Below are 25,233 nucleotides of genomic sequence, written 5' to 3' on the forward strand. Positions count from 1 at the left end.
CTGATCTGAATGTGTACGTTCGGTGGCCCTGCTAGGCAGGGGGGTTGGAACTACATGATCCTTGAGGTCCCTTCCAACCCGGGTGATTCTGTGATTCTGTAACATCGTCTTTTAGGGATATGACAGATCTACTTCGATTTCAGAAAAAAGCTTCTCACAGAAAAAAACGTTTGAGAAAAGAAAAAGAACACCTGACTATGTATCTAAATAATAAAACTTCATATACATTTAATCTTTCATTCCCCATTTTCAAGAGTAACTCAGCCTAAGTGTAATTCAACAGCAGCAGGGAATTTTATAATAGATCGCTTTGCCTTAACTAGAACTACTTGAAAAGCTAGACTAAAAAGTTTGACATTCAAATAACTGATTTTTGCCCCCTTCATACATACCAAAGACTATGCTGATTCTATCCCAAAGTCCTACCCATGGAATCAAGCATCAAAACTTACACAACCCACTTGCAACCTAGAGCTGTACCACTAGCAACTAGTATGTTTCCCTCCATTCCAGAATCCAAAAATAAAGACTGCACTTGGTTGCAAGCAACCAGATAATTTTTGTTGATACAGTCAGAAATGAATTCTTCTTTTATTGCAGCCACAAAATAGAATGCTTAAAGACAAGTGTTCACTGATACTACACATAACCCAGTCAGCCCGCCGATATTTTGTCAGCTCAAGCTTTCACATCCAGAATTCGATACAAATGACAGAGTAGAAGTTTAAAATGAGATTAACAGTCTTATTTAAAGAAAATTAGTAACTTTGCATGTTTGTAGCATGTTCTTTACATTGTGGCAGAACAGAGTACATTTTTATATAGGAAGGAAAAAGCAGCAAAACCAACTCTAAGCCAACATGCACTCAAATTGTTTAGAACATGCACTGTTAAGAACACAAAACATTGGATCAGATTGCTAGTGTTCTTGAACCGGTTTTCAAGAGCATCTGGATAGGTAACTTCCACATCATATTTCAGAATACTAAGAAGGCTTTTGTAGCCATAAAAGCATTTAGGGAGAAAGATTGTTTCAGTGCTGTTACTTGCAAACTCAAGTTTAGGCATTCATAATCTGCATTTCACCATTGGTCATAAAAGCACAATGTTACAGCCTTTCCTTCTCTTAACATTCAGGGAAGCGAGCACACTGCACAGCATGCTTACATGACTCTATATTCCACATGGCAGTTGCAGATCAGAACCACCTTAATCTTCAGCTATAAGACCTAAAAGCCCTATGACAGGTTATGTCAACATTTCTTTCTCTGCAGAATGGTATAATTTTCATGTAATAGCTGAATCTAAATTGAGGCTTCTCATACCAAATGAAGATGTAGCCTTCTTCGAAGTTTAATGAAGCCATGTATCTGTTGACTACCGTGAACAGGCTGAACAATGCTGGAACAACCTTTAATACTTTCCACATTTCATAATGTGACAAAAAGGAAAACACCATTCCCATTTATAAGAGAGGGAAGATCTGGGGAACTACAGGCCAGTAAGCATCACCTTTGTGCCTGGGACGATCATGGAACAGATCCTCTTGGAAGACACGCTAAGGCACACATAGGATAAACAGGTTATCTGAGACAGCCAGCACAGCTTCAACAAGGGAGGGTCATTCCTGACTAACCTAGTAGCTTTCTATATGTGATGGCATCAGTGGACAAAGGGAAGGCAACTGATGTCATCTACCTGGACTTCAAAGCCTTTGACGTGGTTCCTCACTAACATCCTCATCTCTAAAATTGAGAGATACAGATTTTAAGGGTGGACTATTTGATGGATAAGGAATTGGTTGGAAGTCATAGACAGAAGATTATGGTCAACAGCTCTATGGCCAGGTGAAGGCTGGTGACAAGTGATTTCCTCCAGTGGTCTGTCTTGGAACTGGTGCTCTTCAGCACCTTTATGAATGACAGTTTTTCACTGAGAGGGTGGTGAGATGCTGGAACAGGTTGCCCAGACAGGTTGTGGATGCCCCATCTCTGATGACCCTCAAGGTCCCTTCCAACCCAAGCCATTCTATGATAACACTGGATTGGTGAATGCCCATATCCCAGGGCATTACAGGGTTAGCTGTTAGGGGCAAAGCACTACCTTGCAGAAGAATATTACAGCAAGGCTGAAACATCAGTTCACTCAGAATAGCAAAGTCTTTGCTTCTCAGAAATGATGAGATAGTCCACACTCAAGGTCAAGAGTGACAAACACCTGAAGTGCATTTTCACTTTTATTTCAAAACTTTTAGACAAGTTATTTTAGTATATAAATTTGATTTTTCCTCTTACAGAATATAAAGATAATTCCCTCATTATTTCAGTATAAAGTGTTTTACAAGCTTGAAGACAATTGCATAAGTGATCTCACATAGGGTTATCAGAAAGAAAGCAGTCTCTTAAAGAAGTTCAGACAAATGACTACCTCAGAAAGCATAGCAGTTTAGTCAAATACAAGTGAACATGTGACACTACAACTGTGCAAGTTCAAGTAAGGCCAAGTCAGTAAACATTGTTAAGTCATTGCAAGTGAGTGGAAAGGTTTGTGAGACATTGCAAGGGGTGGATGGTCTCATAATATAGTACTCTTGAATCAGAGGGATTAAGATAAAAGACAAGTGAGTTTTTTAATGCTATAAAGTATATGCAAAGACCAAGCAGTGTACTGATGTTAGTGGAGACTTTGTGCCTGTTTATCCTCAGCATGCTAAGACAAACTACAACCTCTTAAAAATCAAGCATAAGAACCACTAATGTTTGGAAAGGATTTCAGAATTCAAGTATGTCTTATTTTGGATGGTGTGTAGTTTTTGTCTATTACTTCATCTTGTAAGAACATATGAAGACAGCGTTCATTCTGTGCCAGTGGGTGGCCTGCAACCCTGGGGAAGGAAAAAGAAAGAAACGTTAGTACTCACAAACTGAGCCTACTTGCAGCTTGCCAGTAGCAAGGGTTTTTACACCAACAACCTATGGGCTTGCTCTTCAGCACAGATCCACTTCCAGCTACTGTTGGTGTCTACAAAGATGTCTGGCAAGACTTGCCATTCTCCCCTGCATTAAATTAGCCCATAGGAACTCTGAGTTATCTCAGATCAGTAGGAAGCATATTATGTCATCCATAACCCGCAGCTGAGAGGGTGCTTTGATTGTACCCATTCTGTGAAAAAGTCAAGCCAAGTTAAGCTGATTTTATTGGTCCTGATGCCTTTGACACAGAGTAAGTCTCTAAAAACAGCTTAACACATCAGTTCTTAGTCTGATTTCATTTAGTTAGACCAGACAGAGTAATAGTTAGTCCACCAGGGGGTGTGAAGGTCTTCTGCAGGCCCTGACACAATTTAAAGCAGAACATTACCACAGTCGTATTTTCAGTATGCACAAGCAGCACTGATGCTTAACCAAAGGGTACTAGATATGGCCACTCTGTTAACTGAAGATGTCTTTAGATATGAAACACAGCAAAGAAAGTGAGTTTGTCTGTTCTAGAAGAGAATAACATCTCTGTCATAGATTTTTGTTTCAGGTATGAACTAAACTGAGCCACTTTTTATTAGTAAAGAAGCTGAAACTGAATTATCTGTTAGAACATGTCTGCTCTAAATGGAAGATTATTCACAAAACTAAAGCACAGCCTCAGAGGCTCAGCATCAGTACTTTAGAGAATTTACATGCACCTTCTCCACTTGTATCTAGTAGTGTTTATTCCTCCACAGGACTGATTAATTTGTCACAACTGGCTACTGAGGGTACCCCTTAACAAGCAAAGCTCTGCTACCCAGCACCGATAGATTGCATTGAGAACAGTCAAAGCCTATCAACATTAACAATTGCAAATAAATAGGCAGCAGTCTGAAGCAAAACACAGAACAGCCTGGAGTAGCTAGTTTGGGTTTCTTACTCATATCTGACTAAGTCGTTTGCCTTTAAGTTCAAAGAAAAACTCAGGAAAAGAAAAAGACTACATTCTTTCACCTTCATCTAAAGGGTACAAATTGGTGGTTGAACTGGTAGACTAGGTCTGATCTCACATCCAGCTCTTGGTTTCACACAAATACCTCATTTTGTACTTCTTTCCTCCCCCCCCACCTCAGTATTCTTCACTAAGGTGACACACTTGCAAAGTTCTCATGCCTCCTTAAGCTAGGTTCCAGCAGAAAAGGCTTCTGCAGCATACCTACACCTGCATCTGGCACTGTGAGTAGTATTGATGGCTTTGCAAGCAAGCTGGCCCACTAGGCTAGCTCAAAAAGGCTCAGTGTTGTCTAAAACTTCTCAACAACAGTCATCCAAACATTCCTGAGTATCAAGAACTGGCGCTGGTGCACTATGACCTTCCCTGGATGTAGCAATACCAGTTATCCTAGGCACTGAATAAGATGACGCTTTGAGAATGCAGTATTGTAACTACATTATGCGAGATCCACTCTAGGCTAAGTTCACCAGCACAGAATACTTCGTAGAATCTTAAAAGCTGCTACATGATTTAAAACCTTAATTGGCATAGGCAACTCAAGCAAATACAGCCATTAAAATAGATTGATGAGCTTGAATAGCCAAGTTCTGCCTGATGAGTCTTTTTCCAGATGTACTCAAGTCTGCCACTACATCAATAACTACACTAACAGCCTGCTTCTATCTTTCAAGGAAAAGAAAATTGACCAAGAAGTTTCATACTGCCACAAGATCAGTGCATCACTGGCTGTAAGACTCAAAGTGTTATCAGCAAATTGATCACTTCATTTCTATCAGCTATACTGAAATGTTCTTCTTTGAGATGTTCTTCAGCTATTTGAGTTAAGCTGTTTCTCTATCAGTTGCTTTAGAATGTCAGCCACCTTCTTTCTGTGCATGTCAATAAACTCAGTGCTAGTATGTACAGTTCCTCCAAACTGGACAGTCCCAAGCCTGCTTGAATGACAGTTCTAACTCCACAGTAATCATACAGCCTTACAAAGCACATTTTATCTTAGCACAAGCACACCTTGTGCCTTCAAGTACCATAAAAGCAAAACTGAATGTGCAAGAAATTCATCCTACTTGTCTTCAAACAGGGAAGTAACAGTTGAAAGCATTTTATTTGCTCAGAAATATTAGAAATACCCCCAAACTGAACTAGCAAGCAACTATGTGAAGACTTGTGCAAGTTCTAGTTTCCAGTAAACTAGTCATTCACTTGTGACTCCCCAAGCCACAGGCCTGAACTGATCAATAAAAACTGACTATAATCAGCTATATACGAGCAGATTAAGATCTTGTTAACTGAAGGGTATCTCCCATTCCCATTAAACAGCATTATTATTGAACAAGATTAAAATATTAGTGGAACTGACAAGCTCAAACCTTCTATGATGAAGAAACCCAGAACCAGATGATATGAACAATATAGGCTTTAGAGATCTGACAAACTAGGAAATGACAGTATTCCATCTATCCAGCTACAGCACCTCTTCTATGAAGGCAGAGGGAGCTGGCATTGTTCAGTTTGAAGAAAAGAAAGCTCTGAAGAAATGTCATTGTGGCCTTCTAGTATTTAAACATAATTTATTTAAAAAAAAAAAAAAAAAAAAAAAAAACAACAAAAACAACCAATAAGCTTTTACATATTGTAATAGTACAAAAGGTAATGATTGTAAACTAAAAGAGAGGTGTTAGGTAGAAATTCTTAACTCAGAGACTGGGGAAGAGCTACATTGCCCAGAGAAGCTGCAGATGCCCTATCTCTGAAGGCATACAAAACCAGGTTGATGGAGGCCCTAGGCAGTCCAATCCCATGGGATATATACCTGCCTACAGTAAGGAGGTTGGAACAAGATGGTCTTCAAGGTTTCTTCCAACCCAAACCACCATAGGTGATTTGCACCTACAGCATAAGAGGTTAAAGTAGCTCCTAAAATCACTATATATTGAGTAGTTAATAGTGCCAGGTGGTAGAGCAAGAAATAGGTGTCTTTATTACCGATATATATATATTTACCCTTAGAAAGCCAGTGACAAAGTTTAAAGTGTCTGTTTCAAACTATACATATACATACCTCAAGCACCTTTTTTTTTTTTTTCCCATTTTCAGAAAGATTCTTATAACATTACAAAAAATATGCATAGTTATATGAGCTGATAGTACCTCATACCTGCAATTGAAGTAAACCGCTGTAAGCTTCATTATTCACCTAGCGCAGGATACCTTCTCAAAGTGAAAAGCAGAACTATTTTGAATGCTATAATTTTAGTAGTAATTTGCATAAATTAGCCATAACACTAGCATTCACTTTAGCAGTTCAGGTAAGCATCAAGATATCCAAATCTAACACTGGATGAGCAATGTTAATGTGTCCTATTGTGAGATTATGGAAAGTTTCAATTACTGCACCTAGCGTAGCTACCATAACAGATTAGCAGCTATAATTCCATTTTACACACCTCAGTTCTGAGTTTATCTCCACATATTTAGACTCAATACTTACTTGTTTATGAATTGCTCAAGAGCTTGCTTCCTTTCCTCTATAAAGGAATCATCAAATATACCATCATCTCCTCGGAAGGGGAGCTGACGAAGAAGAGCTTTTCCTGGTAAAGGCGGTACCACGACCTGAAACATTTAGAAATGTGTCCTAAGTGCAGCCTGTAAGCAAATTTATACAACTCCTGTGCCACATCTTCCTTTTAGAGGACCCAACTCATAATTCAGATCTCTAGCGAAGGAAAACAGGACTAGAGAAGAACAGTAATTGCCCATACTGATAAACTGAATTTAAGTTGATCAACTCTAATTCAGTGCCATTAAACAGCTAATAGCTGCGTTAGTCTTTCAGCAAACCTCAAACATACTTTTAGCTCTGGAAGCTTTGAACAGCAACATCAGCTTTATGATGTAGCTATATGCTTCATAAGATACAGATAACATTTCATTATCAGTTCTCCCTGTATGTACATGAAGACTTTGTTCATATTTAAGTTTACCCACCTTGCTTTCTCTTTCTAGCTCATTCCTTAGCCATTCGAAGTCACTGTATCTTCTTCTGACTGTAGATTCTTTCAATTTGAAGATAGGAAGATTTGTCTAGAAATGAAATACATCCTGATTAGATGAGAATGAAGCTTTCATAAAGAGAATCAACAAAAATGATCTTAAAGGTTAGCACTGCTTTAGCAACAACACAACAGTATTGAGAAACACTCCATACAGAAATGCTGATAAATCCCTTTGTACGTTACATAACTAAGCTATGTCTCAAACTGCTCAACTGCAGGCCTTTCATTCATACAGCATCCTGCTAGCTGGCATTTTGTCATATTGCCTAGGAGTAGATTTGCTCATCGCTTGCAATGTTTCCAATGTTGCACAGGTATCTGCTAGCCTTATTTTCTCAAAAGTTAAATTCCCAGTGTCAATATATGCACACTGGAGAGAGGTAGTCAGAATAAAAAAGCCTTCTTTATCCACTCAGGCTCTTCTTAATGTGCTCAAGGGAATGTTTCAGGTGCCAGCATACTGAATTAGCCAAGTTTCCTATGCTTTTCTGACACCTGAGGCAACAAGGTCTCCAACATCTTTAAGAACAAAGCAGGCAAGTCCTACAGTCTTCATCAAATTCATTCAGGACAGATGAAGCTGAAGATCTGTCAGCAGATCTGTCTAATCTGGATAGCTCTAAGGAAGCCTACAAAGAGGAGATGCAACACAACATTCAATGTAGCAAAACCACCTGATCTCAAACTTAAACCGAGCAGCGTTTCATGACGCAGAATTCCTAGACAAGTCAGCTCTCAACTCTAATGTCCTTGAGAAACATCAACTGCAAGTCAGGCTATAATGCTGCACACCACATTGTATTAATTTGTATATATTAATCCTGGGTTGCACATTTATCCCACTGTTATCTAAACTACACCTAAAGAGCAGACATGAAGAACACTCTTCTAATGATGTTCCCAGAAAGAAAAGCTCCAATATCTTAACGACATTTACACTTCAAATAATGATGGCAAACTGTTGATAGGGTTACAAAAAAGTTCACATAGGAGTTATGATCAGCTATAAGCAAGACCAAAGCTCCATAAATTCCATGCATAACTAGCAATAAAGACTGCTGGCAGACCACATATTCACCAGCTTTGTCTCATACATCTAGAAAGGAAGCTTTCGAGGAGTACTCAGATACTAAGATTTAACTGTGATTATACAAAGTTCTCTTCTACTGGTAGAAGCACAGAAATTACTCTCAGCTAGTACCTTAAAGTGGGATGGCTTAAACATCCCACTCAGCTTCTGGTCCCAGTTTGAGTGGATATCCCTGAACAATATCATTTGTGGGCTGTTACACGTAGCTATCAAGTGACATTTCTGGCTATTCATGATAGGTTTAACTGCCAAGCTATATTTCTGGCACCAGGCAGGCCTGTGACTGCAGGCCATTGTGCTATTGCCTGTCAATAACAAGCTTTTGGCTGGGGCAGTTCAAAAGTAATTGAGAAGTTAGTTAGGTACTTTCACATGATGCTATTTAATCCACAACTCACAGATGAAGTACAAAACAGTATTTTATAATGAAATCTCATATTGCTGAATGTTTAAAAGCATTTAGGATCTCATTCCCAGGCAATTATTGTTCATTGTACTGCTGGCTAATAATAGATCCGAATGCAGTTTTATTATGTCAGAACTCAAGGCTTTATAAACACACATCCAAATAATAACACTCTACTCAAGAGTGAATGAATCTAGGTCCCCAAAGGTGCATGAAGGAGATTCCCAGAAGTGAAGCAGTGGATTATTTTTCTCCAATTTCAGCTACTGGCTTTTTAACTAAGTTCAGCCTTGCACATTATAACATCAACTCTTTGTTAGTGTCTTGGACAGAAAGTCCTTCATAATATTTAACATCTAGGCTCTCATCTGCAGAAAATATTCCATTCTCTTATCAAATTACTTACAAGAAGGATTACAGCAGAATAATAGCAGATAAACATAAGTTCCCAGGTCTTCAGGAACTCTTTTCATGCTTATAGGCGTAAGGTCTAAAAAAGTTAATCTCTGAACAACATATCAGGCTGTAAGGTATAATGCGGGGATAGAAGGGCCAATTAAGCTCATTTTACCTCCTGCATTCCCTTGTCAACTTTTAACACACTAGTCAAGCAAGCAGGTTGGAGAAAGGAACAGTCATAAGGGTCGCCTTCCCTCCAAGGTGAATAAGCTTCCCCAGTTTTGATCATCACTGAAAACGTTCAAAGATGTATACTAAAAGGTTAGCATTATACTGATACAACTTCAAACTATATGCTAAAAGAAAACTACATCCACTGCTCTTCAATCCAGATATGAACTCAGAGCTTCTAAGATCAACTTTTAAATATCATGTTCCTTTAAGTCCAAACTGCAGCAGTTCTCCTTCCTCCAGAAATTCTACTGTTCTTTAGTTATGCAGCTGTTAAAAGGATTCAAGTCAAAAAGCAATTTGAGAATTCTCTTCTACACTGCTTAGCCTACTTACATCTTAAGCACCTATTTTTAAGTCAGGTTATATTCACACCTGAAGAACATTCCCTCTCTAATGCAGGATTGCTACCCTGTTTGAGCAGACCACTTCATCCCTCAGTAACAAGGGGTTTTCATATGCCTCCACCCGCCATGAAGAGATGGTTTGCACTAAACAAGCCAGTCAATTGCTGAAGCATGGGCAACCATTGAGCCAGAATTTTGTAGACAACTCTAAAAAAATGTCAAGAGGAACTTGAGTTCCTAATAAAACGTCAGCACCAGAGCCATGCAGTGTATTAAAAGTTATGCTCAGCTTTATAGTTCTTTGTTTAGCCACCAATGAGCCAGTGGCTATTCAGAACATTGCATTAGCTCTGTTTGCCTGCTAGAATGGGGATGAGAATAATACACAAAACTTCAAGTCAGGCCAGTTTCATTTTTATAAACTTCTCCCTCAATTTTCTGGCCTGTTTATCTGCACAGTCTGTCATGAAACTCATGACTCGGTTTGGCACAGCCTTTGGATCACAGCTCATCCAGCACAGTTATTGTAACAACTGTTTCTTCTACAGCATAATTGTCTCCTTTTTTAATCAAAACCATTTTTAACAAATTTCCAGTCTCTTTAGTAGTTTCAATGCAAATTATTAATCTGAAAGGATTGGGTGCTGTCAAATACACTAGAGAAGCAAGTCAATTACCAGAACTGCAGATAAATCATAACTCCAGGACCAATAAACCAGAACTGCAGAGGTTCTAAATGGCCCCAAATACCAAGTAGAGAAAGATACTAAGAAAAGAGATGCTGTCTAGTATCATTTCTTCATCAGAATATTCGCACACACCCATTAGGCTTTCTCTGAATACTCTAAAATTATCAATTTTATTTTGCTGTGTGAACTAACAGCCAAGTCAGTGCACTAGAATAAGGACTGTCAGAACTGTTGCCAAGTCCAACTACTTCGTTAAAAATCTAAATAACAATCAAATCCTAAGTCACTCCTGCATTCCTCCACTCAGATGCCAAGCAAGTTTCCACAATCAAGTCATCCGACTGGTGTTTCACAAACTGACAGCAGGAAGCAGCAGCTGCCTACTAATGCATTTTAGGGCAAAACCCGCATTTGCAGAGAAACTATTTCAGCTATGTTTATAACATTCAAACTACAGAGTCTAACCCCAAGCTCAGGAGAGTCACTTCAGAAGCAAATGACAATTCTAAGACTGCAGCTTGGATGACCACAGACTAGTCTTCTAGCTGCTACTATGGTTAATTCCTATGATATGTCCAGTTAGAAGGTTTTAAAATGGTGTACAGATGCAGCTGAAGAGATCTGCAGATGCAGAGTGCAAGTAAATGAGTACAAGCCAACACTATGCTTCAAATTCATACACAACAGTACTCCAGTGCAGCCATTCTGGTATAGAAACAAATTTAAATGCAGGAAGACAACTGAGGTGCTCTAATACTATCAAGTACTCTACTGAAATCATTTAAGTGTTCTATTATCCAGACTGAATCAACCCACCCAGCCAGTAAACAGCTTAGCAAATAGTCAGACTTGTCCCTAAGAATCTGTTACCAGATATAAATTCAACTAAAAAGGAGCATTTGGGCTCCTTCAAAGAGCACACTGACACTCCACAAGACTGACTCAGCACATCAGCACAGCCTGGCCCCCCCCCATGACTGCTGAACTCCACAACCATAGCTAACTAGGGCAGTTTAAGGCAGATTTGATTCATTTTCTCATATGCCAATATTGCACTAATCAGCAGCACGGCATTGCTCATGTCTCCTACTCTTAACAAACTGAGAATAAAGCAACACTGTTGCCATAGCACCTACTTTGATGTTGTCTTTTCAAGTAGGTTGTGGTAGCCTTGATACTACTCCATTTCCATTAAAATAGAATGAAACAAAGCACTCAGCTCACTTGTGATAGACGTTTGCAGCCTTGACTCTCAGAAGCTAAATTCAAGCTTCTCACCATCTCACCATACTAACCACAATCTTTGTCAGGAACCTACACTGCCAGCTATGTTTACAGGCAGCCAATAGCAGCTCCTGGGGATTACAGTAAGCAGTCCCAGGGTGGGGAAAAAGTATTACAAGTTTCTTAATGCAAGAGCCCCACCAGTCTTTATTACTAAAAACAGCTCCAGCAGCCCACTGCTATTGCAGACACCCTGTCAGTGGTTTGCTTCCTTCCAGACTAGACATAAGCAGCAACTTGCCCATCTCCTACAATTATAAAAAAACCAAAACAAAACAAAGAACAAGTACAAAAGCAAGCAGGCTCTAGACTTCAGGTCACTACAAGTTTAAACTTTTTGCTATGTACTTCACCAAACGCAAGCCTCTTTCCCTGCAGCAGAAGTGAATATCAAGACTTATTTTCATACATGCTTTCTAAAAATCAGTCATCTGATCAAAGCCAAATTCTACAGCTTTCCCTTATGTGCACTTGGCATCCAGGCCTGCTGTAGGCATCTTACACACCAAGAAGTTCGTGAAACACTGAAACAAATCTGACCATATCTGTGAGCCTGGATTTAAAACAATGCTGACTTAGCTAAACCAAGCTCTGCAGATCTTCCCATTCTACAGTACTGAGACACAAAGCTACAATATTTTTCATCTTGAGGACTAAAGCAGTAGGATCCTAATAGTGAAATAACCATGAACATTATCAGTCTCAACTACAGACAAAAGTTAACTTTTCATAACTGTCCTGAGCCCAGAGCTGCTCTATGATAATTAGCATACATGTCTTCAAAGTTTTGGGTTTTTTTTTTTTTTTTTTTTTTTTCCAAATAGGTTCTGTCATGACCTGGCATAGTTTACCAATATCCTGAACAACTACACTAGGTGTGCCACAGTCAACAGGCTCAAAGCAGAATAAACCTTAAGATTAGACCACAAAAACAGACTGTTTCATGATGCTTCGGATTGTATCCCCAGCAGCCTAGGCTAAAAATGGGCTCATTTTAAAAGAGAACACATTCAGACAAAGAATTAGTAAATTCACCAGGCAGGTCAATTGATCGTAGGAGATCAGGTTGGTCAAGCAAGCTGGGCTTGATCCCCAAGTTGTCCCACACATGCCTTGTGATCACACTCAAGATGATCTGCTCCATCATAACCTTTCCTAGCACCAAGGTCAGGCTGATAGGCCTGCAGTTTCCCAGATCCTCCTTATGACCCTTCTTGTAGGTGGGAGCCACACTGGCAAGCCTCCAATCCTCTGGAATCTCTTCGGATGATCAGGAACACTGAGAGATGATGGAAAGCAGCCTGAATCATGGGGGGTTTATTCCACTTCCCATCCCAGACTTTCAGGTCAGAGGTAGAGTACCCTGGATAACCAGTCTGATTTCTGAAGACAGATATAAAGAAGGAGTTGAGAATCTCAGCATTTTTCTTATCCTCAGTGATCATGTTCACCACAACCTGTAAAGACAGAGATTCTCCTTAACCCTCTTCTTATTGTTAACATATTTTTTTAAAAAATTTTATACTCTTTTACCCCAATACCCAAGTTGAGTTCAGGCTGGGCTTTTGCCTTTCTAGTTTTCTCTCTGTATGCCCTAACAACTTCTTTGTATTGGCCCTGAGCTGCCTGTCCATTCTTCCACAGGAGGTAGATTCTCCTCCTCCTGGAGCACCAGGAAAAGCTCCCTGTTAATCCACCCCAGCCTTCTTCCCCACCGGCCCATCTTGTGGCACTGGGAGATAGCCTGCTTCTTCACCTTTAAGACTTGCTTCTTGAGGAACAACCAGCCTTCCAGGCCCTTTTACCCTTCAGGACTGAATCTGAAGGGACCCTCTCTACCAGCATCTTGAACAGTTCAAAGTCCACAGCAGCAGTTTTGCTGCCCCTTTCCTCACTTCACCAAGAAGATGAGGGCTTCTCCATCATGACAGGACAAGGGGAAACGGCCAGGAACTGCAGCACAGGAAGTTCCACACAAACGTGTGAAGGAACTTCTTTACAGTGAGGTGACGGAGCACTGGAACAGGCTGCCCAGGGAGGTGGTGGAGTCTCCTTCTCTGGAGATGTTCCAGACCTGCCTGGATGCCGACCTGTGCGACCTGCTGTAGGGAACCTGCTTTGGCAGGGGGGTTGGACTCGATGATCTCTGGAGGTCCCTTCCAACCCCTACAATTCTGTGATTCTGTGATCCTCATCTCAAGTTTCAACAGCAATCTAGCACGGTGTTGTACTTACTGGAATAGTCTTCAGTAGAATAATTGGTATTGCAATACCAAGGGGAAAAAAATACAACATATTTTCTTTACAGTTCAAAGCCACAATTTAAACTGTGCTATTTATTTCATTGGATGAAAAACAGAAGACCACTTAACTGTTCTGAAGTTGACTTTTTTTTTTTTTTTTTTTAAACAAGCCAGCTAAAAATAAAGATGCATAAAAAAACCCTCTGGCATCACATGCCTACCTGGATCACAGCCATCTGTCCTACAAAGATTAGACACTGTTCTGTTTGATTTGGTCTGTTCAGCACTGTATTAGAGTGCACTCAATATATGACAATCAAGGCATGCATTGTATGAGCAGAAAGAAAAAGTGCCTAAGTCACTAGTTAAACTAATATACTAATAAGGGCTATTCAAAGACTTGGTTATTTTATTTACACAGTAACAGACATCAACATCAAGCTAGTCCAGTACCTTTGGATTAGATTCCTGAGTTTAGTTTAAATTAAAAACTCCACAGAAAAATCAGCTGCTCAGAGCAAATGGAATAAATGGAATAAATCTGTAAATCTACTTTTCTTGCTTCAGAAGTTTGTTGAAAACATGCCTGTTCTTGGTCTTCTTAGTTAGTATCCTGGAAATTTCTTAGATTTTCAGCTAATGCTCTGCATTGTTGCTCTAGAGAACTGTTAATGTTTGTAAATGTGTAGTGCCTGGGCTATAGAACAAAGTTACCTGAATCACTGCATTTTTATTCTTTGAAGTCTAAAAACATTCACAATTAGTATCAGTATCTAGAATTAGAAGAGTAATTAGCTAGCATTAAAGTCTTGCAATGTGATACAAAATTTGCAGTAGCATAGAGAATTCATGCTGACTAAGCATCCCTAAACATATCTGCACTGAGTCAGTGTTTAGTCATTACCCCACCACAAGCTTCACAGGCCATAAAGCTGAATGACACTAAAGTGAATTATGAGTACCAGCGGACTCTCTTTCCTTGGCAGGAGAGGTCTACAACTTTAACCCCTGCTGATCTCAAGGACTGGAAATTTGCTATGGCTCAAGGACAAAACAGATCAAAACCACATTTGCTAGCTCAAGAGTCCCACAGGTAAAACACGGGCCTTCTGCTCATTAATCATTCTGAATTGATTTGATAATATAACTACTCAACTCAGACTAATACCAATAATCTGGAGTACAAATACAGTATCCAAACAAAAAAAAAACAACAAAAAAACACACACATTGGTTTAAGATGACAAAAAATTTCAAAAGAAACTGAAGTTTAGCAGTACAGTGATTTACTTCCCCAATCCTTCGAGACCAATACTATTCTTAACACCGCAGGCACTTCACAGCCTGTGTTCATTTCCTTCCCCACATTTGGTCTATGCAGTCAAGCATGTGTGATGTTCTGACAGTAAAGCTACGGAAACTGCAACAAAAAAAAGAACACAATAACGCTTCTTGATAGAGCATATTCTTAGCTACAAAACATTATCTGACAACAATCACCATTAGCTATGTATTTTCACCAGCAATGAACAAAGCCTGCATGCCACCCTCAAAAATCTGCACTAGTAGAAGTGATCCACTGTTTCACAGATGGATATAATGGCATCATTGCTAAGATTCCCCTACTGTATAATCAGTGAATATACAGATGTTATAATTAAGAAATATACAAAGAAAGTTAGGCTAAACAGACTATCATGTTAAAGAAGAATGGATGGAAAGCTTACCGTTGTCCTGGGCTCACTGAGAAGACTCTCAGAGGGGCGATCTCCAAAAGAGATCCTTCCCCACTGGAATGAAGTCTAGGAGAGGTGCAGCCAGGCTCCACTCCTTCCAGTAGCACAGGTGAATTGCCTTCACCTGTGCTCCCAGGGCTGACTCATTGCTCACCTCAGGTGGTCAGTTAGAGGTTCAGGCAGTGATTCAGCAGTTCCCACACACCTACACAGCCCATCTGTCATGGGCCTGAACACTTGGAAGTCAGAAGGCACCAAATCTGGACTATACAGTCAGTGCGATGGGTCAGCCCAGCCAAGACTGGCAATGTGCCCCATAGTTTTCAAACTGGTATGTAGCCTGGCATTATTGTGTTGCAAGAGAAGGTATGTCTTCTTCTCTGACCTTACTCAGGGAAGTTCAAGCCTTCACCTTAGATAGCACCATGACATAACTGATGCCAGGCAATTTCAGAAAGATCACCCCTTTCCTAACCCAAAAGACTGTGTACATCACTTTATCCACTGAGGGTGGTGTCTTCAACCATTTATTTGTTCGGACAATTTGCACACTGCCACTCCAAGGGCTGCTGTTTTGACTCCAGCTCATAGTGGTAATCCCATATCTTGTTTCTCACAACAATGCACTCCAGGAAACTGTCATCTTCAGCTTCGTATTGGTTCAGTAAACCTGCATACAGTGCTCTTTCTGTTCATGTGTGAGCACTTGTGGGATCCACCTGGCACAAACTTTGCAACATTCCAACATCACCACCATCATTTCCAACACACTGAAGCCAGTATTCAGCTTTTTACACAGTTCCCTGATTGTAATCTGCTGATTCACACAGATGTGCTGATCAAGACTCTTCATTCTATGGTGCAACAGCTGTGCATGGTCTCTTTGAAATATGGTTTGTCTTTCACATTGCTGCCATTACTGCTGAAAAGCACCACTCACCGCCTCACTGTGCTCACATTCACTGTTCAGTCTCCATCAATGTTCAGCAAGTGTCAATGAATGTCAAGGACACTAGTTTTTTTTTTTTCCCCCCACACAGAGGAACTCAATGATGTACCTTTGCTTCATACATCCTTCCACATCAGATGCCATTGTCAAATTGCCCCTCTGCTGCCATCAGTCACACAGCAACAAAACGTAGCAGAACACTGACAGGAATGTTTAACCTCTACTGCCATACCCTCAACATCCACCTCTGACATTGTGGGCCAACACAATATAATGCAAGGTGTTACCTTTGGAGCACCCATCGTATCTCTGCAGGCCCACAGATGCCTTCGTACAAAATATATAGAAAAGGTGACCGCGGCCTTATGGAGCATTAGTTCCACTCAAGTAATGTGTGTCACATCTGGAAGCAAAACAACCATGTTACCTTTCCACAAGGAATTGTGTTTAATACATATTTTTCCAAATATATTAAGTTCCTGTGTATTTGTATGCTTTGCTGTCCTCCTAACCTACATGCTCACCTCCTGTGGCACTGCTGTTATCATGGGAGTGTGGTTCTGAAGTGTCACCAATTGCTGAGATCAAAGTCGGCTTGTAAAGCTTAAGTCTTGTCTCCTTAAAGGATTTAGCTACTGAGGTTGTTGCACAGAACCCACTTGAGCATGGATGCTCCTGCTGACCCACTTACCAGGAATACTATTGCTCCTAATTGTAGTATAAGTACAGTAATACCCGGAACTGGATTAGATTGAAGATATGCTCTAAGAGGGTAATATGTCATTTGTTCTAGATTTGCTTCCTGCAACTCAGAAAAAGTTCTAGCTTAGAGTCCACAAGTAGTAACATATGCTTTTACTGAAGTGTGCTGACGTGTAGGCCTGAAAAGATAAAACTAACAAAAAAAATATGTCTAAGGATAGCTTTTGCTCTCTGAGAGAAGAGGGTGCTCTTCCCCACAAAAAGGACTCGATCGAAAAGCGAGTAAAGACTCCTGAGAAACTGCACATGACATCAAGTATATTCCCACTCAGAACTTAATTGTTAAATCACGTTTCTCATCAAGGGGCAAGGGCAATAAAATACGTTGCTGTATTGGCTTAACAGGCAATCTTGTTCCTTTGTATCAGTTTTAACCATTGCACAAGCTCTAAGTCATCTAGACAACTTTAGATGACTAATTTACCAAGCAGTACTTAGAAAACATACTTGAAGCTTCATGCCCTAACTACTTTATTCTCCTTTTTAGTTTTCTCCAAGCCTGCAGACAAAGGATATCTCAGGATAGTATGAAGTCACTGCCTAATGTTGCTGACAGAAAGCAAATTCTCAAGTACCCTGTCAAGAACATTACCCTCTCAAATTTCCTATTTTAGTAATACGCTTAGGTGACAAGATGGCGTTTTCCATCATTTTCCAATGCTGAACAAGATATCTGATTTTATTGTCACGATGCTGCTGCAGTAGTATAGTCCCATATTGCCACATTGTGCAACATTACTGGTTGCTGCAGTGAAAAGTTTTCCATCGACACCTTATTCAGTTTGCTGAGAAAAGAACGTCACTTAATGCAAGCACAGCATCAGAAGACCATATTTTGGCTAATCCCACCTAACAACTTTTACTGAAAGATTCCAATATCTGTGACTGTATCTTTAAATGCTAAGAAAACAAAAACCACACAGGTAACTGATCACTTAAGCAAGCTGCCACACTGGAACCACTACATAAAGCTTGCACTTGCAGTACGCACACGAAAGTTTAAATGTCTGTCCACGTACCACATATTTACCACAACACAGAGGTAAACTCCAAAAAGCTTTTCTAAATACTGAAATACAACCAAGTTGCTCATCCAGTAGTATATTGCTAAGCAGTGTAAACACATTTGGGTTCCCTATTAAGCTTTCCAAGCCTGATGTCACCAGAAGCGAAGAATACAGCAAACTGAGAAAGCATGAAATCAATCCACTTGTTGCTTTCCAAACAGCAGATATGCTTCAGCTGCAACTCTAGCAGAAAGCTTTCCAATACAGGTGATGACAAAAACCTGCAAAGCCTCACATAAGTACCTTTAGCAAAACATTAATTATCAGACATCAGTTCAAAAGTTCGCTATCAAGCTCAGTCTTCCTAAAAAAAGTTAAATCTTGAAATCCAGACGAAGCAATAAAGATAGAATTATCCTCAAACCAGGTTTGAAGGCACCATAACAATGGCACAAGCCTAATTGCTTGAACACCAAAATGACTCTCAGCATCTTCTGTGACATTGTTTCTGCCTTCACATAATATCTGCACTTGGTAAAGCTGTCCAATAGTTTCAACCAAAATTTTCTAGGTGTTTAGTCACTCATTCCTGCACCACTCCACATGTTAGTGTTGGTGACAGCCTAAAACAAAGTCTTCCAGATACAACACAGGTATGTCAATCCATCTCCTCAGGTTTGTTCTGCTGACATTACTAGCACTGCTGGGGGAAAGTTGGGAACATCAGCTACTACTTTCAGTGACCACAACAAGACACCAAACCACAGAGATCAGTTAGTGGCTCCTGACTGTAATGCTCAACAAGCAGATTATAGTACAAGACCTACCTTTTAGAAATGCAATACTGCAGTAATTCAAGTTCAAACTACTTTTGTGCTGAAATTTTCATATTAGCAATATAGTTTGTATCCATCTAAGAAAAAAATAATGGACGATAGCAAACATTCTGCATGACTTGCAGTACCTGCTCTGTAGCCTTTGGCATGCAGAAACACAAAACTCACCTTTACAGTTCATGATACCCATCAGAATACACATCAAGGACACAATATGTACAATAATACACAACTGGAAAGGGCATAATCACGTACTACAACAGACAGTTTTGTATACCTATGCACACAGATGCATGCAAGAGAGATGAAGGAGGAAGTGTTTACACAGTAACTGGATTAGCAGGAAAAATAGAAGGTCACTGTATCACTACAGAGTACCTTTGTTAAGGTCACTTCTAGCTCTTCCCTACAACAGGGATTCAAGGTTTCTACCCTAAATAGGCTACTTTAACCCATCTGCAATCCAGAAACCTGGCCTTCTGTTTTTCTTTAACCTCAAGGACTTTAGTTGGATTTTTATTTTTTAATCCCAAGCAACTCCCTGTAATTCTCAAGGACATACCAAGGCTATGACTGCTCTTTCGCATTACGCACCTTGGATCCAGCAACTCCAGATGCTCAGACTCGTGGAAAGAAAAGACATAAGAAACTTATGGCACTAGAGCATCTTACCCATCAGCAAGGTAAAAAGCTGCATCCTTCTTTCTGCTAAGAGGGTAGCTGAGGCCCTGATAATCACAGCATAACGTAACACAAGGCAGCTAGTCCCAATTTGTCCTTACACAGAAGCCAAACTTAAGCTACAGTTGCATTTAAGCTTATTCCTCCTGCCATACAGATGTATCCTGGAATTTAATAATAGCAACTAGAGAATGACAATTTAGCAATGCTATAATTAAAGCAGCATCCTCTCTAGTATCTTTAGGTCTCAGTTGATTTTGCATTCTTAAGCAAAATTACACTAAGCTGAAAACATGGACCTTTACTACCTGAAGATACATACAAGGTTTTAGATTTATCTGAAGACTTTTAATAGCCAAGGCAGATGTCAGCCTAAGCCTCTTATGCCAGAAAGGCACGTACACTTTGTGGTATTCACTAAAAGCAGAACTTACACTGCAGAGCCTGAGTGAATGTGCAAGAGATCAGTGAGGTCTCTACTTCAGGCAGTTATTACTGAGCAGCTTCAACGATGACAGCTACAAGACAGCAGACTCAATCACAAATTACAGAGAAAGGTCAAATCATGGAGGTTGTCTTTCCCAACCCAACTTATCCCCAGCAGTATAGACTGCAAGTGCAACCTGCCTCAGGTCCCTGCTAGCCACAGGCACTGAGAGTCCTGCATATACTGTGTTTTTCTGCCCACTCCTCCAATGTCCTGCTTACATAGACAAACATCAGGAATGAGAAACACAGCAATAGCTTCACACAGCTTTTCCTCATATACTCAGGAGAAAGCTAGGTTTAACCTGGCCTGTCTGCTAGGTTTGTTTACACACTCTTTACTGCATGCTGAGAGCACTGCAATCCTGAACACGAACTCCTTTCTCTAGGTAGATCCACCCACGTTACACCTCCTCAGCTGAAAGCTCACCCTCTTCTAGTGACATGAAATCAGCCACACAACGTACGTCCTAGAGGAGTATTTCAACCCAGCAGCAGCGCACCTCGCAGCGCTCGTTCCCAGTTATCTACAGAGAGCCGTGCTGCGGGACCAACTGCCGCTTTATCAGCCCCCAGCCCAGCGGCGGGGCCTCCCGTCCAGCCGAAGGAGGAGCCCACCGCCCCCGGGCTCCCAGACCGAGCCCTGGCGGCCGCCACTAGCCCCGCCGAGCCCAGAAAGCAGCCCCGGGCCGCAGGGCGTCCCGCTTCGGCCTCACGCAGCCGTGCGAGGCGCCAGGGCCCCGGGTGGGCCAGGCCGGGCCGCGCCCTCACCTTGACGCGGATCTCGTAGGTGGTGAAGCGGCCGCGGCCCACTCCCACGGTCTGCGGGTTGCCCACGTCGATCTCTAGGAAGTTGCTGGGAGGCCCATAGGCGTCGTTCAGGTTCTGCGGCTTGCTGATCAGCCGCCGGGTGTCCGCGATAGTCTCAGCCATAGCGGAGCGGACGCCTTCGCACCCTCCCGACGACCGGCAGGACACGACCAAACTCCCTAACGCGGCCGTCCTCCGCCGCCCGCCCTCTTACCACCCCGCGGCCAGCTGACTGCCCGGCAACGCGGGCCCACGCCGCCGCCAGCGGATGCGCCCACCGCCCGCGCGCAAGGCAGCCTGGGAGCTGTAGTCCGCAGCCCAGCCCCGCTCGCGGCGCCCCACCCGGTCGCCCGCCTTCCGAACTACAAGTCCCGGCGTGCGCGGGGCATGCGTGTTTCGGCGGCTGAGAGAGCTCGGTTCCTCGGGCCCGCCCGTGGCTGTGGGTTTTTAAACCAAAGGGAGGTTAGTGATTACGGCAAAAATAATGCTTTACTCTGAGCTGGAACTTCTCACCAGCGAGTCTTAGCACTGTGCGTAAGGATGAGGGATCCAGGATAAGATACATTAGCCAGGAACATAGCTGAGGTGAAGCGTTATGTCTGGCCAGCAGTTCTGCGTTGCTGTGGAGGCTGTGAGGGAGTTCTGGAGGTGTTTGTAAATGTGTGGGCAACGTTAAGAAAAGGGCAGTGGGCCTGTGGTTACGGGCTGGTTTGAATTAGCAGATGACGCCTCAGTAATGTATGCACAATTGTTTTTCAGGTGGCAAATGGAGGACTATAGAGACACTTGACAGTTTTCATAATTAAAGTATGAGAACAAGAAAGAATCCTTGTGACAGCATTGCCAGTAGGTGTGGACAAAGATGTCTGTACCAAGATGAAGGAAAAAAATTCTGTTGTTGTCATTCCATATCACAAAATGTCAGCTGGGAGGCTTGGGTGGGCCATACCCAGTGCCAGGAATGGACCAGAGGGACCCCAGCAAAGGTCCTACCTTGAAAATGGAGCCTGGAGGATGGACAAGGCCATAAAGAAAGTGGTAATGATGTCTGCAGTAGCCTTAAGGCTTTTAGCAGTGGCAAATCCTTCAGTTTTCACAAATGATATGCACTTATAGCATTATAGCCAACTAGCTCAGATTTGATAGCTTACAAAGCTAAGAGTTTGTTAACATTTCATTTATAAGGGGTAAGAAGGGAAATTTGTATTCCCAGAAAATAAGTGTACTGGAGGTTAGGACCTTGAAGAACAGTTAACAGGGGAGAAAAGAATTAGATGGGGAAGTGTGGCCTCTACAAAGACATAAGGTTATCGCTGCTTCTGTACCTGACTCAAATACCCAACTCAACCACTGGCAAAAGAAGTAGAATGTTTGCCTTCTGCTTCACCGAGGACTCCAGTGAATGGTAATTCTATTGCCTCATTGCTAATACTTCTAAATGACTCTTATAATCTTAGAGATTTTTATCATCTTCCAGATTTTTGATTTAATATCTGCTAGCAGTATCCCTGCAATGAGAAAATGCATATTTCATTTTCCTTCACTATAAAAGTGGTACAGCACTCAACTACTAGCTGGGTAGAATGAGTTTGTAGAAAAACTAGTTATATTTTTTTTGTCTAAGAATTTGTGTCTAGGCAATAGTCAAAATGGCAGGTTGCCCACAAATCAGATTCAAGAGACTCAAATTTCACATCCAGCGAGTTTGGATAACAGTTGTCTAGAATAAAAAGGTAATTAAGAAGCTCAAATGAACCCAAGTTACAAAAATAGCACATCCACAGAACGAGAGTGCTGTAGGTGTTTTGCTTGGTAACTTTTCTCTGAATTTCCTGCTCATCACTCCTCCAGTATAATTCTTGTCCTTACTAGTGCACCTTCCTTATTTTTACTGCTAATAGCTGCTAACTACTCACTTTTTAATTGTAAACAGAAATTAAGCTGACAGAATTTTACAGTGTAACAGTGAAAGAAAGCCTTATTTGAACTAGGTGAGTTATTGAACTGGTCTTGCAACAAGGCAAGAAAATTTCATGCATTCTACTGAGATTACTCGTATACACTTTTGCATACACTTTTGTTTGTTACACAACTTGTGCAACCACATCTGACTGCAAATATGAAAATAAGACAGAGTACTGCTATTATCTTAAGTATATATTAAGTAATATATTGCCTGACTGGTTTTATTATCTATTCAAGATAACATATAAGTGCACAATATTGTGCATTTGGGAAGATGGCAAGCATATGAGGAATGATGAATAGAATTTGTTCTTATGCTGAGTAAATACTACTGACAGTGAGCCTTAAGTTGACTGTTTTCTCTCACAGCTGGGAATCAGATCCTCTGTACTGGAAGACAAAGGGGGAGATGCCCTGCTTCAAAACTAGACCCTCCTTGCATATGTGAAAGCACATATGCCACACTGGCTGGCTGATGCTGCAGAGAGAAAGGAATGAAGGCAGGGGAAAATTAGACTCCTTTGAGTCTGCTTCTTTCTTTCCAACACTCAGAGGATGTGTTTATTCTGAATTATGGATCATATTTTTTGTGAACCATGGAGCTCTGGAATTACACTGTCTGCAGTTCACTACTTGCTGCAGTGGTTTATCTCAGGATGGAAAAGGTGAATCATAAATTCAGAAAGAATGTTTTAATTCTATTTCTGATGTGAACTTTGGGCCAAATTTCAAATCTAAGTGGAAAGAGGTCAGCTGTGTTTGTAGGTCCAAAGATTATATGCAAGAAATCAAGCATTTAGACAAACAGCCAAGAGATTAGTAATTCATGGATTTGTTGCCACACATTATTTATTCAGTTAAGATTTTCTTGCATAACTTCAAGTAGTGTTATGAATACTGGAGTTTCCTGGCATGTACGCAGAAGCAAGTATTAATGTATGATTAATTCTTAAGTTTAGTATAGAGATACCTCTCAAGTAGTTGTTTGTTTTTAAAAGAGAAAAAAAATTGTATTCCTTTAACTGGGTAGGAAACCAAATCTCCATTACCCAGCAGGGGTTCCCCAGCCTTGTGACAAGCTCCCAAGTTAATACAGTTTAGTCAACACAAACATATTTTGTCAAAACTTCTGAAGAATGCTGACCCAGGATAAGCCATAGAAGAAAAACTGACATAAAGCATAGAACTAATTGTGCAATGCTTTATCTGGAAAAATGACTTCCTGATACCAGTGTTAGTAGCATCAGGATGTGATATTTAGAGATCTACATTTGGTTCTTATCTTCCACATATAAATATCTTGCATATATATATATAACGTGTTATATCCACATATATTAACTATTGTATTCAATGCCTCTTCTCTCTTTTTACCTGATATTTTTCAACACAGATGATCCTCTTATATACTTTTAGATTTCTTATTGTTTAAAATGTCATCCACCAACTCACAGGTATTTACTTTGTGAACCCCTTGTTCTAGAGAAGCTGAGTGGTGCCCATGTAGCTGGAAAGTTGCACAGTGAGCTTCTAACACATGAAGCTGAGTGAGCTGACTGAAATGCAAGCTGTAAACGGACGGATGTGTAAAAATAGCCCGAAGTCCATAAGTTTGGGAAAATTTTTACAACTTTAACAATCTTTGATTTGGTAAGCAGCATAAACTATCTATTGCATATTTGATTATTCCTGTATAGACAAAGCTAAAATCAAGTTTACCTCAGACTGTTCTGTCATAACTCTAGGAAAATGGCATTTGATACAAACTTGTGTTAATAAAAACAAACCACAAAATCCATTTTCCTACAGTAGGGTGAATGACTTCTCTTATGTCAAAAGTACATGTATGTATTGGAGCCAGACATGTTTTCCATGATAGAAGCATCCTGGAGCCTTCCTGCCCTCCTGAAGGAACTCAGAGGAGGTTTGAAAAAGATCCAAAGGTCTTTAGACACAAACATCCTTGTGGGTTCAACACACTCGATTTTCCAGAGGAGTGAATTTTGTATCTCCATAGGATAGTGGGGTCTTCAGAGGGGTTTTATTATGCCCCTGTTTGTATTCCTATTTAAGACCACTTATTATTTCATTTAGCTTGCAAACTAATAATGGTACTAAGTTAAGCAAGCATCAATCTAATTCCATCATCCTTATAACTTTATTTCTCTGGAGGCATGAAAAGAGATGAATACAGCAAATGAAGTGTACGAACGTCCTATAGAATGGATCTGTATCTGTTACAAGGCATTAACCATGACGATCTACAGATTATCCAATT

General features: G+C 40.7%; 1 protein-coding gene and 1 long non-coding RNA gene across 2 annotated transcripts; one reads left to right on the forward strand and one right to left on the reverse strand.

Moving 5' to 3' along the window:
* Positions 1-554: 554 nt before the first annotated feature.
* Positions 555-21,260, reverse strand: SNX3 (sorting nexin 3). Its single transcript, XM_052689580.1, has 4 exons — positions 20,952-21,260; positions 6,967-7,062; positions 6,467-6,591; positions 555-2,884 (listed from the first exon to the last, which is right to left on the reverse strand). Exons 1-4 carry the CDS (start codon positions 21,111-21,113, stop codon positions 2,779-2,781), a joined length of 489 nt encoding a protein of 162 aa, XP_052545540.1. The 5' UTR covers positions 21,114-21,260; the 3' UTR covers positions 555-2,778.
* An 89-nt stretch (positions 21,261-21,349) lies between these two features.
* Positions 21,350-24,753, forward strand: LOC128083941 (uncharacterized). The gene is made up of 3 exons (XR_008208268.1): positions 21,350-21,452; positions 21,750-22,395; positions 23,325-24,753. It is a non-coding gene; the product is annotated as an uncharacterized LOC128083941 (long non-coding RNA).
* The last annotated feature ends 480 nt before the right edge of the window (positions 24,754-25,233 follow it).

This window comes from Tympanuchus pallidicinctus, unplaced genomic scaffold (assembly GCF_026119805.1).
Source record: "Tympanuchus pallidicinctus isolate F22 unplaced genomic scaffold, pur_lepc_1.0 scaffold1, whole genome shotgun sequence".
In the NCBI taxonomy this organism is placed as follows: Eukaryota; Metazoa; Chordata; class Aves; order Galliformes; family Phasianidae; genus Tympanuchus; species Tympanuchus pallidicinctus.

Coding starts and splice junctions, on each gene's coding strand:
- SNX3 (XM_052689580.1), bottom strand. CDS start 21,113: ATGGCTGAGACTATCGCGGACACCCGGCGGCTGATCAGCAAGCCGCAG. Junction 7,063..20,951: donor CCTACGAGATCCGCGTCAAG/GTGAGGGCGCGG, acceptor TTTCATTTCTAG/ACAAATCTTCCTATCTTCAA. Junction 2,885..6,466: donor CTTGAGCAATTCATAAACAA/GTAAGTATTGAG, acceptor TTCCTTCCCCAG/GGTTGCAGGCCACCCACTGG.